Here is a 13,927-nt window from a genome sequence, read left to right on the forward strand (position 1 = left end):
AATTTATATTGCAACAGATCTAAGGTTTGGATAACTTTTATCAGACACTCTGGAGAATAAAGCATATTTCTATACTTGTAGGATGGAGGCCAAAGGTGAACCCATTCCTTTTTTTACTTTAGTAGGAAAGCTTCTATGCATATCTGGTAATCCATGTAGTCACAAGAAATGTGTATTGGTGTGAGCGGTACAGTTGGGTCCAAAAATATTTGGACAGAGACAACTTTTTTCTAATTTTGGTTCTTTACATTATCACAAATAATTTTAAATGAAACAAATGAACTGCAGACTTTCAGCTTTAATTCAGTGGGTTGAACAAAAAGATTGCATAAAAATGTGAGGAACTAAAGCTTGGGTTTCCTCCTTTTTAATGCTCTGCCAGGCCTTTACTGCAGCGGCTTTCAGTTGCTGTTTGTTTGTTGGCCTTTCTGTCCCAAGTTTAGTCTTCAGCAAGTGAAATGCATGCTCAATTGGGTTCAGATCAGGTGACTGACTTGGCCATTTAAGAATATTACACTTTTTTGCTTTAATAAACTCCTGGGTTGCTTTGGCAGTATGTTTTGGGTCATTGTCCATCTTTATTATGAAACGCCTCCCAATCAATGTGACTGCATTTAGCTGGATTTGAGCAGACAGTATGTCTCTGAACACCTCAGAATTAATTCGGCTGCTTTTGTCCTGTGTCACATCATGGATAAACACTAGTGTCCCAGTGCCATGGCAGCCATACACACCCAAGCCATCACCCTCTGTATTTACTTTCATGTAGTCTTCTCTTTATGGTATATTTGGATATCATAACGCCTACCTCCTGGAGAGTGTTGTTCACTTGGTTGGCTGCTGTGAAGGGGTTTCTCTTCACCATGGAAATGATTCTGCGATCATCCACCACTGTTGTCTTCCGTGGACGTCCAGGTCTTTTGGCATTGCTGAGTTCACCAGTGCTTTGTTTCTTTCTCATGATGTACCAAACTGTAGATTTTGCCACTCCTAATATTGTAGTAATTTCTCGGATGAGTTTTCTGTTTTTGCAGCTTAAGGCTTGTTTCACCTGCATGGAGAGCGCCTTTGACTGCATGTTTTCTGTTCACTGCAAAATCTTCCACATACAAGCACCCCCCCTCAAATCAACTCCAGGCCTTTTATCTGCCTAATTGATAATGACATAACGAAGGAATTGCCCATACCAGCCAATGAATAGTCATTAGTTAATTGTCCAATTACTTTTGAGGTTTTAGTTCCTCACATTTTTATACAATCTTTTTGTTCAACCCACTGAATTAAAGCTGAAAGTCTGCAGTTCAACTGCATCCGAGTTTTCATTTAAAGTTAATTGTGGTAATGTACAGAACCAAAATTAGGAAAAAGTTGTCTCTGTCCAAATATTCATGGACCTAACTATATAGGTCAACGCATCATGCCCGACTTTCTTCTAACAAACACAATGTATTGGTGTGAAAATTGCGATAACACCTTTTCTCTTGTTCATGCATTGGAAAATTTTAAAACTTGCAGTGTGCTTCTCAATCAATATCTGGCATAAAATTTCCTAAGTTGCTCCAGTTATGGTCGGCACTATTATGCATGCCAAAGTTTTAACTGACAAAATACATATGAATGGAAAACCCTTTTAAACTCGGGTATATTTAGTGCATTTGAGACGAGGGTGATTGTGATCAAACTTTTTTTCCTTTCTGCTTGAAAGCAGTCTGCCAGAACTTTGTTTCATGGCCTGTGACTGTCATTTGACCAACTCTTCTCCAAACAGCATATACCTATATCTCTATTAATGGATGGAATGTAAATTGCAGGCAGGAGTAACAGTGTTAACAGTTTCAATGAAATAACTTCTAAGGAGATTCAATTTTCATTCCCTGGGCTTTGAGATTCATCAAAGCATCATCAAATAATCCATTAGATGTGAATTCTGCTTTAAACATTGGCTAGTGGGATCATACAGGGTGGGAAGATGGGCAGAACCTAATCACAGGTATGAAACGGACTGTCTCTTATCAGAAATTAGGAAATACAATATTCATTGATGGCTGCTGAGTGCAAATACGTATTGAATGCTTGCAATGCAAAGGAAGCCCCAATGCAAATGTTAAATGTCTACGGTCTCCTCTTGTCCTCCAAAGGCTCTTCTGTTTGGCAATCTATTGCAGCCCTGTCCTGTCCCTCACGTACAGTGAATGACCATCAATCCTGCCTTGTGAGGATACCAAAGGCCCACACCCAACCCAGTGTGTCAGAGGAAAAAGGAGGAAACTAGAGGTGCTTTTCATGGGTACCCTAGATGTAATCAAGCATTTAACCCTTGCAGTGGGGTGGAGAATGGTAATGTTCTTCAATTTACCTCTAAGGCTCAACTGTAGGTATGTATTGGGTACCTACCAGTCCATTGTCCCTGTCCCCCCAACTTCTGCCTTTCTGCAGTACTTTCTATTTATACTTTACTATATACTTTTTATGATGTACCCCCAGATGTGTGTACCCGTGATTATCTGGTCTCATAGGAAGTAGGTTAATCAACATGGAACTATGACCCAATCTGGAAAAGGAATCTGGCTTAAGGATAGGGTGGAAGTGTCTTTAGGAAGTAGCACTGTAGATGAAAATTGCTGTAAACATTTCTTTTTATTTATACAGGACTTTGGCAATTCATTTTTTTATTTTAATTAGTCTTAAATTCAGAATACATTGCTTCCACATCATTGTGAGATTATGGTACTTAAAGTATCGGAGCAGGGGGCAGAGATGAAGTTATATTTGCAAAGTTGTACGTATTCTCAGATGTATCAAAAAGCTGTAAATGTAAACATAGTAACACAAACAACAATTTAGGCTGAAGAAAAATGAAGAGAATAATTTTCTTATTTGTAAATCTCCTTTAATGACCGGTACATCTCTGAGTAAGATCAAATGCAATTGTCAAGGCTGCACTAACTGTGCTCCTTCAACACAATTTAAAAACCTCAATTCAGGAATTGGCAACATGTTATCATTTAATTGATTCCATTCAGAACATATTTTGTATAAGTCTGCAATTAGAGCCACAATCTTAGTGCAATATTATATTTATTTGTTTCTTACAGTAATTTGGTTGCCATACAATAGTTTTGAGGATTTGGAAAAGTGCAATTACAGTAGCTTGATTTTTTTTTTCTCCTTTAATTTGTTCTTTATCATTGGAATTAAAAGCACAAAAATACAGCAACTTTAACAACGTGAACACAGGCTGTAACACAAAACTAGAGAGAGAAAAACAGACTCGCTTAGGAAAAAAAAAATATGTTCTTGGTGGTGCAAGGTGGGTGGGATTCAGGTGGCAAATGTTGGCTCAAATGGTTTTGTCCGAATTGAGATTATGATGGTTTCAAAGAACAGAATTGAATTAAACAAGGTATCACAGAATTATATAAAAAATAAACTAAAAGGAAAAAAAAACTCTGTGATATAGTTGATAAACAGTCACATGTAGTCATTTGTATATTTATATAATAAAAGGAGAATTGCAGAATTCCCCAGCACTGGCAGCTGTGCAAGTTTTACACAATTTACAAGATAAAATTTTTTTTGTAAAATTTTGGTGTTTGTATACACAGAAAATTACATAAACTAGATATGTCAAGAAAAAAAGACTCTCTTAGATTACACTATGTAACAAAAAAAGTTCTAATCCTAAAATCCCGAAGTAGCATGATATGCCACGCTACCGTGTCTGTACCACTGTACAGTCTAGAACCAGATGCGTGTTATTGATCTTTAACACTTAAAAACTCCCTGCTATTCCTGTTTGATCAGGACCAATCTTGTTATACTTACAGATGAAACTTTACAGGACCGGCAGCACATAGGTTCTTCTACTAAGTTTTTTTTTTTTTTTTTTTTTTTTTTTATGGCATTTTTTTTCTTAAATAGCAAATATGGACGAACTTCCGCCCTATACACTCTTTCATTAAGATACTGTGTAAAAATATACTATTTATTTAGCTCTTTAACTCTTAACTGTTCAATCTTATTTCTAGTAAATACATATTTTATTCTGGTGCCTGAAAATAAGTATGCTCAAGCAAAGGAAAAAAAAAAATACACAACCATTTAGAGAACAAGGCCCTCACTGTTTTAAGTGCACTAGTCACTTAGGCACAATGGGGGCAACTATGAAGTTGCTGGAACTAGTCCTAGTCCATCAGTACAGTGAATATCACTTTAACATAGGCCTTGTTTAGACAGGAAAATACACAAGTCAGATTCAGCCTGATGTTCTGCATTGAAGAACACATAGTCAAACGTGTCATTCACATGAGGTGCTGACTATGTACGATTGCACCCTTCACCATAAAGGTGACAATTTTGTTCGCTCATGTTAATAAGGCCTCACAAAATGGCCCACTTTTACTGTTGAAGGATTCACTTTAACACAGAGATTTCAGTCAGCAACTGTCCATATTACAAGCAGATTGCAACAGTTTCCTGGCACATATCGAGAGGTAATACCATATGCATTCAATAGAAAAAAAATGTAACATGGCCTTTCTGCTTTATAGTTTTAATTCTGAAATTATCACCAAGTGGAAGACAATGATGGCTGAAAAACCATTTTGTACACTTTGTAATAAGATGAGCTTTCCACTACAAAATAATGGACTGTGTAAAGAAAAAAAATGTTAGTGGATTTAATAAAGTCTCACCCAGTTGATTATGGAAACAAAACTGGAAATACTCTCAAATAAAACATATTTTTTCTTTTTTTTTTTCCTTTTTTTTATTACAACGATAAATATGAACCTGGATACAAATTAGTACCTGCAAAAGAAGAACGTGTAATATCAAGACCCCCATCCAGTCTCAGAGGAGGTCCTCTGTCACCCAGGTAAAAAACAGCAGGTCCCTCTGACTCTGTACAGGGATAAATGACTTTGTTTCCATAAGGGGTGTCAGCAAAATTCTCTACATCTGCAGTACCCACTGCATGATTCATTACCCACTGCTTAAGAGAAAAGCTCTTATTCTTCTTTAAAGAAGTTCTAGAAAGATAGAAAATACAACACAGCTCAGCTGGTTCATGTGCATTCAAATGAGGCTGATTTTTTCTTTTTTCTTAAAAAGGTTGAACTAAGTTTTTTTTTTAATTTTTTTGTCCAAATAATTATTCCACAGAAATAGTATTATATTAAATCACAAAATTGTTTTTTTTTCCATTTTTCTTTCTACAACTATAGTGGCACAAAGGCTGCCCAGTAGACCAGCCACTTATCTCCTTAAAATATTGTGCTTATAAATTATCTGTACAGCTATTTAAACTTGCAGTAAAGATTTTTCCTAAATTTATATTTTCCTTAAGTTTTTTAAGGACCCATTAAGAAATTGTCAGGAAAGGAAATTCTGAAGGAGCAAGGCAAGATACTTCTATCTGTCCAAGAGTTGTTTTAGTGCTCGTTCTATGTTCATTCTGTGTCCTACTCTTGTGACTCCAAGATCTATCAAATCTTCTTTTTGAAGGTTTGGTAGGTGGGTTCCATCTATTTCATTGTCCATGAACATCTCTTTGTGTTCTCCCAGGTGTAGACTTTCCAACCAGTCGGCGACATCTTGTTTAGTCCAAAGATGGACAGGCTTTGCTGAAAAAGGCTTATTGGAGATTGGCTGTTGTAAAATTGATGGGGAGGGGGACCTGCTTCTCCCCATACTCATTCCAAAAATGTCTCCAGTAGGGGGCGGAGTTGGTAGAACAAAGACATCAGAAATGGAGGCAGGTGGAGCTGACAGTGGACCAGGCTTGATATCTCTGGCAATCTCAGCAGGAGATACCACAGGGCTGGGTGCTCTCCTCATACCAACTATCCTGCTGTCATATTCAGGCGTCCTGTTCTGTAGCATGATTGGCTGGTTTGCTCCAGGACGGACGGTGAAAGTGACTGTGGTATTTCTGTTTCCTGAGACTGTACTCAATGCATCAGTGCCCCTGCAAGGAAGAGCACAAATACACAATTACAATGAAGCTAATAATAAACAAAAAAAATAAGTAATTCTGTATGGCCAGTCTCTTGATTTCCTTACATTACCTAGGTTTAGCCAAAACTTTAAAATTTAAATTTAAAAGGCAAAATTAAAAAAAAATCCCTTTATGACAAACCAGAAAACAGTATCCTATGCAGCTTTCTATCAATTACATACAAAAATCTATTTAGCACTGAAGCTAAAGTCATTTGATTAAAGCACTGATCTGCAGCCATTCGTCACCACTTTTAAAAGCAGCTCCTCTAAACCAACTATTAATGTTCCCATTCTTTTTGTGCGCTTCAGTTTGGCAAATGCTAACTGGAAAAATGAAATTGTTGTTAGGCTGTTTGACACTTTATTATTATGGTAAACAGCTTACTAAATATAAAAAGTTAATTTCAAAAGTAGCAGTTGCACTTTTCAGCTGATTGTCACCATTATAAATGTGGTCTACAGAAAAATAAAATTTTCATATACAAAAATGCACACAGCCTATATTATGAGTGTGTTTATAATATATATAAAAATAAAAATTAACTAGTGCTGACCTGCACCATCATATGATTATGAGTTTATATTTTAGGCTAATAATTTTTATGGTTCACTAATGCATCCTGCAATTGACATTTCCTTTGATTTTTATATCAGAGAGATTGCTGGCGATCTGAGTTTGGACTCCCTAGTTTCCAGACAATGAAAGCATGCAATTGTTGTGTGCGGTTTGGATGCAAATGCTCTGTATGTAATTCTGTGGAACCATTTCTGTGCCACACTACACAGCCAGGTAAGTAATCCCTCCCACCCTTCTTTCTTGGTTCAATTTTGTTTCAGGTTTTTAGTACTTGGCCTGCTTACTGGACAGTTCAACTGAACCACTAATCTGATGGTTTACAGTCTATGAAGACAGGGAGACCAAGGCAAACCTAGTGCAGTGTGCAGTTGTACTGTTGTTTTTTTTTTTTTTTTTTTTTTAAATGAAGGTGCAACACTATTTTTTTTGTTGTAGAACTATAAATGCTCTGAGATATTAAAAAAACTAAATAAATTTAACGAAACGAAAAAACTCACATTGGACCTTTTTGCATCAGGCCCCCTTTCTAAATGAAGATTTAGGTAGAATGTTTTGAAGCTAGTAAATTATCCATAAATATACCACCATGAGAATGACAAACACCCAAGGTATCACTGTCTCCTCTGGCAAAGGAAAGGTTGCACAAAGTTTAATATAAATTATTTCAAGAACAAGATCTCAGTTGTGGGAAGAAGGGAGAGCAGCATCCCTGGAGAAGACTGACTGCCGCAGTACAAATGCGCTTTTTGAAGCTTTTCACTCAGCTGGATTTTTTAAGGCAATTTGAGAATTTCCATTTCAAAACTTTTTCAACATGAAAACCCCCACCTAAAAGATCTTGCTTTATGTCAGGGTTAGTAGCAGCCAGCAGATAACATCACATTCACTGATTGATTGAATTTACTTTCTACACTTCATTTAGGCCTGCACTGCACTGAACTTGAGTACCCATATGTCTCATGCATGTAAAATGTATTAAAGGATATAGGTCTGTTATTAGATATACTGTTTTAAAGCAACCTTTAACTCTGCTTTTAGAGCCAAGGTTTCTAGCCATAATACGAAATTGTGAACAGCAGTTTTTGCATATTATGGTAGATTTACCTGCTAAAGCACCTCAAGCAGTGAAACAGTCACATTGTCCCTGATTGCAGTTTCTAATGCTGACATATTTGCCCATCTTAGTTTTAGTTAACTTACATCTTGGCTGATGCTGTTTTTTTGCACAGAAGAATGCATGGCACAACATGCATTCACAAAGATATATTCCACCAGGCAGGTCAGAAGATACCAACACACTAAGATAAAATGTTGGCAGTCTAGTTTTTATTGCAATCAGTGGTTCCTTTAATGACCTCTCCACCAGGGAATGTCTGGTTTCCTACGTAACCCCCCTGGCGTTGTAATTATGTCTGTATTTTTATGCAAAAAGCGGTACATTGTTTTGCATGGAAATTTAATTAACATTGTAGGCCTATAATTCTTAGGCATAACTCACCGAAATATGTCAAATATTTAATAAATTTAACAATAAACTTTAAATAAAAAAACACAAAAATCTGTTAAAAAAAAGGGTGCATAAAAATACTGAAACCTGTAATATAACTGTACAGTAGCGCGTGTATATATATATATATATATTATATAATTGCTTTGTATTGGATTCAATACAGTTAATTTGTATTGAACCCAATACAAAATAAATTGAATTTCCCGCCACGCTCCTGCACGCACCAACGTCACTGGGAAATCCCCAGGAACATCTCTGCATTCGGCGGCAGAATATCTAAGGCACGGGCACGGTTGGGGAGGACGCCGATGGGACCAGGTAAGTGGTTTTTATTCATGTTTTTAGCTACCCTGAGTGTGGCTCAGGGTTACTACTTTTGGCATGTTTCTTTTCTCCTGAGCCACACTCGGGAATACAGGTTAAACAGAACCTTTGTGTGCAATTACCTTTCCAAACCAACATATAACTATATTAAAAGTAGCAGTGACAGAACTGTAATAAACATAACCCATGTAGGTAGCTGAGCTCCAAGCTACCTGCGGAACAGTACTAGATCTTTACAGAAAATTCCTGCACAGAAAGTTTTATTATTATTATTATTTATGGGTTACTGCACAAATTAAAAAAAAAAGCACACACAAGTAGGAATTTACATACCCAATGTACCGTGGAAAAAAATGGGACCATTTAAAAAACTTTTAAAAAAACTTTCCCCACCTTTAATGTGACCTATAACCTGTTTCAAAGAAAATAATTTGTCGGGGAATAAATATAAAGAATAAAAAAATGTACAATATGTTGGTTGCATAAGTGTGCTGTAAGGTCCTGGTCCAACACCAGTGCTCCCCAGATGCCAGTACCCCAATCTAACACTGTGCTCCTCATCTATAGCAAGCCCCCGCTCAGTCCATCCTAGCACAAATTTGCCCCAGGACATTTTTGCGCAAGGGATGGTGTCTGGGGATGCACTGACAAATGACCAGGAGCTTACAGATAATGCAGTACCAAGGATTCCAGCAGGGGCAAGTCCAGAATACAGAGCCAGAGGTCATACACCTCAGTCCACCAGACAAGCATCTGCTTCCCCGGCGTGTGAACGTTGGAGACACAAGGCCAGGGGAAGCAGATGCCAGCCAGGCATCTGCTCACAAGCCTTAGGCGGAACTGTGGGGCTGGTAGTGGGACCAGGTGGAAAATTTTAAATAATTATTATTTTTGAATGTACCACTGTTACATTTAAAAATACTCATTATTCAGACCGCCAGGGAGGTTAATTAAGTTTCCAGCTTGTATGAGATAACATAGCTAACATCATAATTTCATACTTGAAATATTTGGGGGTATTTTACTGCACACTGCAGGTGGCTTGTGTTTTAACATTATATCATAGAACTTTTGGAAATGATCATATGCTTTGCAATTTTCCAAAATGCTATCATTTAAGAGACTAGACTTGAAAGGAGTGACAAAGTTAAAAACTTCTGTCAGATTTTTACATGTTTCTATGTCCTTGCTAAAGACACAGTGAACTCATCTCCTAGGTTCCTCTCTATATAGCTAAATTATTCAGCGACCGTGTCACTGGCTCTCCAGAATTATTCAAATTAGGGTTGTCTTTTTTGTGTACATTTTGATAAAAAAAAAATAACATTATTTACAAATCCTAGGCTCTCCAGTCCTGCATTGGTAAAAAGCTAATTGTATTTCACTTCTACTGGTGACCTATCTGCACCGTCTAAACATAACTTTTTACTGCAGGATTCAAAATTGGGCCTTGCTTGATTTTTTTTATATTACATTTAAAAAAAAATAGCAGAAAAAGTGTGACTTTCCACACAAATTAAAGGAGGAGGAAGATTTCATGGGGGAGAATTTACATGGTTTGTTTAGGAGCCATTATAGGTCTCTACCTACGGTGACACAGCTAAAGTAAAACAGCAGTAAAACACAAATGTTATGCTGTAAACATCTTAGGATCCAATCAATGCTGCTGTGTTTCCTTTAACAAGCCTCTACAAAAAAATGCAATTATAATATTTTTATGTAACATGGTGCATGAATAGTAACACAAAACAATCTATATATACAGCCCTAGTGAGTTGCCATAAGATGCGTCATGTTATAATAAACATTTTTTTTTTTTTTGTCAACTGTGGGAGCGTTTTAAAAGCAACAAAACATGCATTTAAAATTAATGTTACAATAAAAACAATGTATTGTTGGTGACAAGCATAAAGCCTGTATAAATGCGTAGCATCATGGATGTGTGCCTAAACCTGGACAAACATGAAGTGATGACTGTACAGTCTCTATAGATGTTTAAAACTGTCATCTGAAGGCCTTCTTAACCCCCCTAGCGTTACAATTTTCTCCATATTTCAATGCGAAAAGAATTACTTTTTTTTTTTTGCAGGAAAATTTATTTTACATTGTAGGCTATATTTCTTAGGCATAATTCACTAAAATATATCCAACATTTAATAAATGTAATAATAAACTTTAAATAAAAAACTCTGTTAAAAAAAAATAAAAAATAGTAAAACATGTAATATAACTGTACAGTGGCATGTTTAATTATATATATATATATTTCTTTGTATTGGACTCAATACAGCAATTTTGTAATGAATCCAATACAAAATTATTTAAATATCCCGCCCCTTCTCCCACCCGCACTAACGCATTCACTGACGTCACTGGGAAACTGGTCTCTGCATTCGTGGGCTGAAGATTGAAGAGGAAGGACGTGTCCCCAGGACCTGTGGGTACCAGCAGGACGACGGGTGATGCCAAACGGAGCAAGGTAAACTGGGTTTGTTTTTAAGTTTAAAGCGACCCCGAGTGTGACTCGGGATTACCACTTTTTGCATGGAAAATCCACCCTGAGTCACACTCTGGAATACCACTAGGGGGGTAGTCCCACAGAACATAAGAATCTACTAAAAGACTCGTGTCTGAGATTCAACGGAAATATACCATTTGAATAGATAGATGAAACCTTTAAAAATATGAAAAGTTTGCATTACCTTGTACTGAGACTTGCCGTTTTCATCCCAGTGGGTGAATCCAATCCTTCTCCTGGTTTTGTGGCCTTTTCTCGGTTCATCTGTTGCAATATGGAATTTAATTCACTAATAACATTGGCTTTGGGACTGGGCATGACTAGGTTTTTTACCTCTGGGGAGTCACCCCATAGCTTTGAGGTCCTTTGTTGCCCAGGTTTAGATATGACAGGCTGCAAACCTAATGGGGGTGGAGGTGGAGCAGGAGGAGGGATAACAAAAGTGTCCATGTTTTCTTCCAGGACTGCGTCCTTGTAAAGTGCATTGCTTTTGTTAATTATGGGCTTGACTTTTGGCTTTGGAGGTACTGGGGGCTTGTCCACTAAAAATGCTTGCCCATCTGCATAGACTGTACATGTGTCCAAGTTTTCACCACCTTCTGAAGATAAGGTAGATATGCTGGAGACAGTGGAAATCGTGCTTGTTGTCTCTAAGTGGTGGTCACTGCCACTGCGACTGTCCACCTCTTCTATCCCAGAGTCCGTAACATTATCAAAGCTTTCAGGGTGCTGCATGTATGAGGTGGGCAGGCAGTTAGATAGAACCCCAGGCTTTTTAATTTCTATAGAATTAGAGGCAACACCAGGAATAAATGAACCAGGAAGAAGGGTACCATGCTTTCTCTGCATCAGCAAGTCTGCTAGGCTGGCAGATGGGATTGCAGAGACATCCTCTGGGATATCAAAGCTGTTGGCAAATTCAAGAGGAGGTGGCAGCGGTTCTGTGAAAACAAAGTCCTCATCCACATCTATTGAGACAAATGGTGGAGGAGGGATACGGAAGGGTAGGATGACCGGCTCATCCACGGAGCAAACCGCTACAATGGCTTTATTAGGGGGTGCAGGGGTACCAGAGTCACTTGTTTTGGGCAATGCATTTTCAGTATTTTCATTAGGTTCTGATGCTGGAGCACTAGGAATTTCTAGAGATGTGTCTTTCTCTGCATCTTCATTTTCAGTAAGAACATCATCTGCTTTGGTGGTGTCTACTGTATGTACCATGAGCAACCCAGCAGTTTTCTGTTGTGAGGTGTCCATGATGTTGATCAACATATTCTTTTTCTCCTCATGACGTTTCTCCTCTTTTACTGTGTCTGATTCATGCTTACTCTCAGTCTCCTGTCTTTTTAAGACCCCTCGCTGATTCAACCTACCTGAACTGACAGTTGCTGCAGGGAATGAGCTTTCTGCATTGGGGCGTAGTTTGGTATCAATGTAGAGTGGCTTGTTCAGGTCAGACTTATCTGGTTCTATGGGGTTTGGGGTGGGCTGGCTTTGCTCTTTCATGGCTCTATCTCTAGCTGCTAATGCGAGTGCTAGAGGAGAGTTGGGGTCTAGTAATTTACCAGTCACCGGATGCATGTAATTTCCAGAAATGCTAATCCCTTTACCAGTGTGGTTTTCATGTCCTTTTCCCTTCCCTGACCTTATGTTGTTTATGTCTCCGTCATTACCAAAAGCATTTGATGTTGCACTTGTTAAAATAAGAGAAGTTGGACCTGTAAATTGCTTAAAGCTCTCCTCATTACAGAACATTCCTTCATCAATGGACTTGGAGTGCCGTAACCTTGGGCTGGGTGTGGGGCCCACACTTTCATCACCGAGATCCGTAGACAGAAAAGCAGGAGAGTTCCGTCTGGCCTCTAATCTTTTCTCCCTGTCTCTTACTGCTCCTGCAATGGCTGCAGCAAACGGACTGCTAACATTAAGGTTATCATCTGGCCTCAACTGCCCCTGCTGTTCTGTGGTTTGGAGGTCTGTCTCCATGCTACTTCCCTGACTGCTCTTTCCACTACTACTAGTTGAAGGTTCCTTAATGATAATGGTCGGGATGGGAATCGAACAAGTCTTTTCAGGGCTGTCTTCCACATTGGATTGTTTTACAAGCATTCCCTTTCGCCTGGCAGGTTTGGCTGGCACATACACAGACTTATTTCCCAACTTGCCTACTTCAGAGTAAGGGTTCTCTGGCATCTGCGCTCTCTTATTTACAAAATTTTGCTGGGATGACATTTTGGAATTATAGATGTCCTCTGAGTCCAGTGAAAAACGGTCAGTTTCATGTCTGTAGTACATGCCCTTGTCCCTCATTATTGTCCCTACATTATCTGACCGCACAGCTGGAGAGGGGGACTTTGTTCCTGCATTCTGGTTGAATGTTGGTTTAATGGTTCCATATCCTCTAGGAGTTGGAGACTTGGGCGAGTTGAACGGTGATGGTGATGGAGGAGGTGGAGATGGAGGCAATGTTGCTGGAGGGGGTGGAATATCTTCTGAGGCATCTGGCATGGATAAACTTCTAGTAAACTTTAGCATTGGAGGAGCCAAAAATTGTCTTTCTTCCTCTGTTATACCTGTAGGATACAAATTCATTACAATTAATATTAAAAGTAAAGGAAACAAATTAAAAGGAATGTGTCAGGGGCAAAAAAGGAGCTTCACTTGCTGACTTGTTTCTAAAGGTGCTCCAGGCTGCCATGCTTGCTTAGTGAGTATTGAACTGGGAACAGAGTATGAGTATACTAGCTGTCCCAAAACAATTACTGGCTGCATATTTGTTCTGCATCAGTGGCTCTCTTGTTGCATACCTCCTATTTAAAATAATAATAAATAAAATAGGGACTTAGTTTTGTCTGACACCTGAAAAATGTTGGTTCCTGGCTTCAGAAATAATTATCTTTAATCTTGATGTAGATCAATAACTCAAAGTTTTAAATCTATTCTTGGGAGTGTGAACCATCCCTTAGTTTTCTTTTGTGATAGATTACTGCTAACTTTT

General features: G+C 38.2%; 1 protein-coding gene across 4 annotated transcripts in view; it reads right to left on the reverse strand.

Annotated features, from left to right (window-relative positions):
• Positions 1–2,868: 2,868 nt before the first annotated feature.
• The window catches only part of SHANK2 (SH3 and multiple ankyrin repeat domains 2), a 129,900-nt gene continuing 118,841 nt past the window's right edge, over positions 2,869–13,927 (reverse strand). For all 4 annotated transcript variants that reach the window (XM_072422091.1, XM_072422090.1, XM_072422092.1 and 1 more), the window contains 2 exons: positions 11,114–13,502; positions 2,869–5,968 (listed from right to left, as the gene is read on the reverse strand). In XM_072422091.1, coding sequence (XP_072278192.1) covers positions 5,413–5,968; positions 11,114–13,502 — 2,945 coding nt within the window. In that variant the 3' untranslated portion in view covers positions 2,869–5,412. The remainder of the gene's footprint in view (positions 5,969–11,113; positions 13,503–13,927) is intronic.

This window comes from Pyxicephalus adspersus, chromosome 9, assembly GCF_032062135.1.
Source record: "Pyxicephalus adspersus chromosome 9, UCB_Pads_2.0, whole genome shotgun sequence".
Lineage (NCBI taxonomy): Eukaryota > Metazoa > Chordata > Amphibia > Anura > Pyxicephalidae > Pyxicephalus > Pyxicephalus adspersus.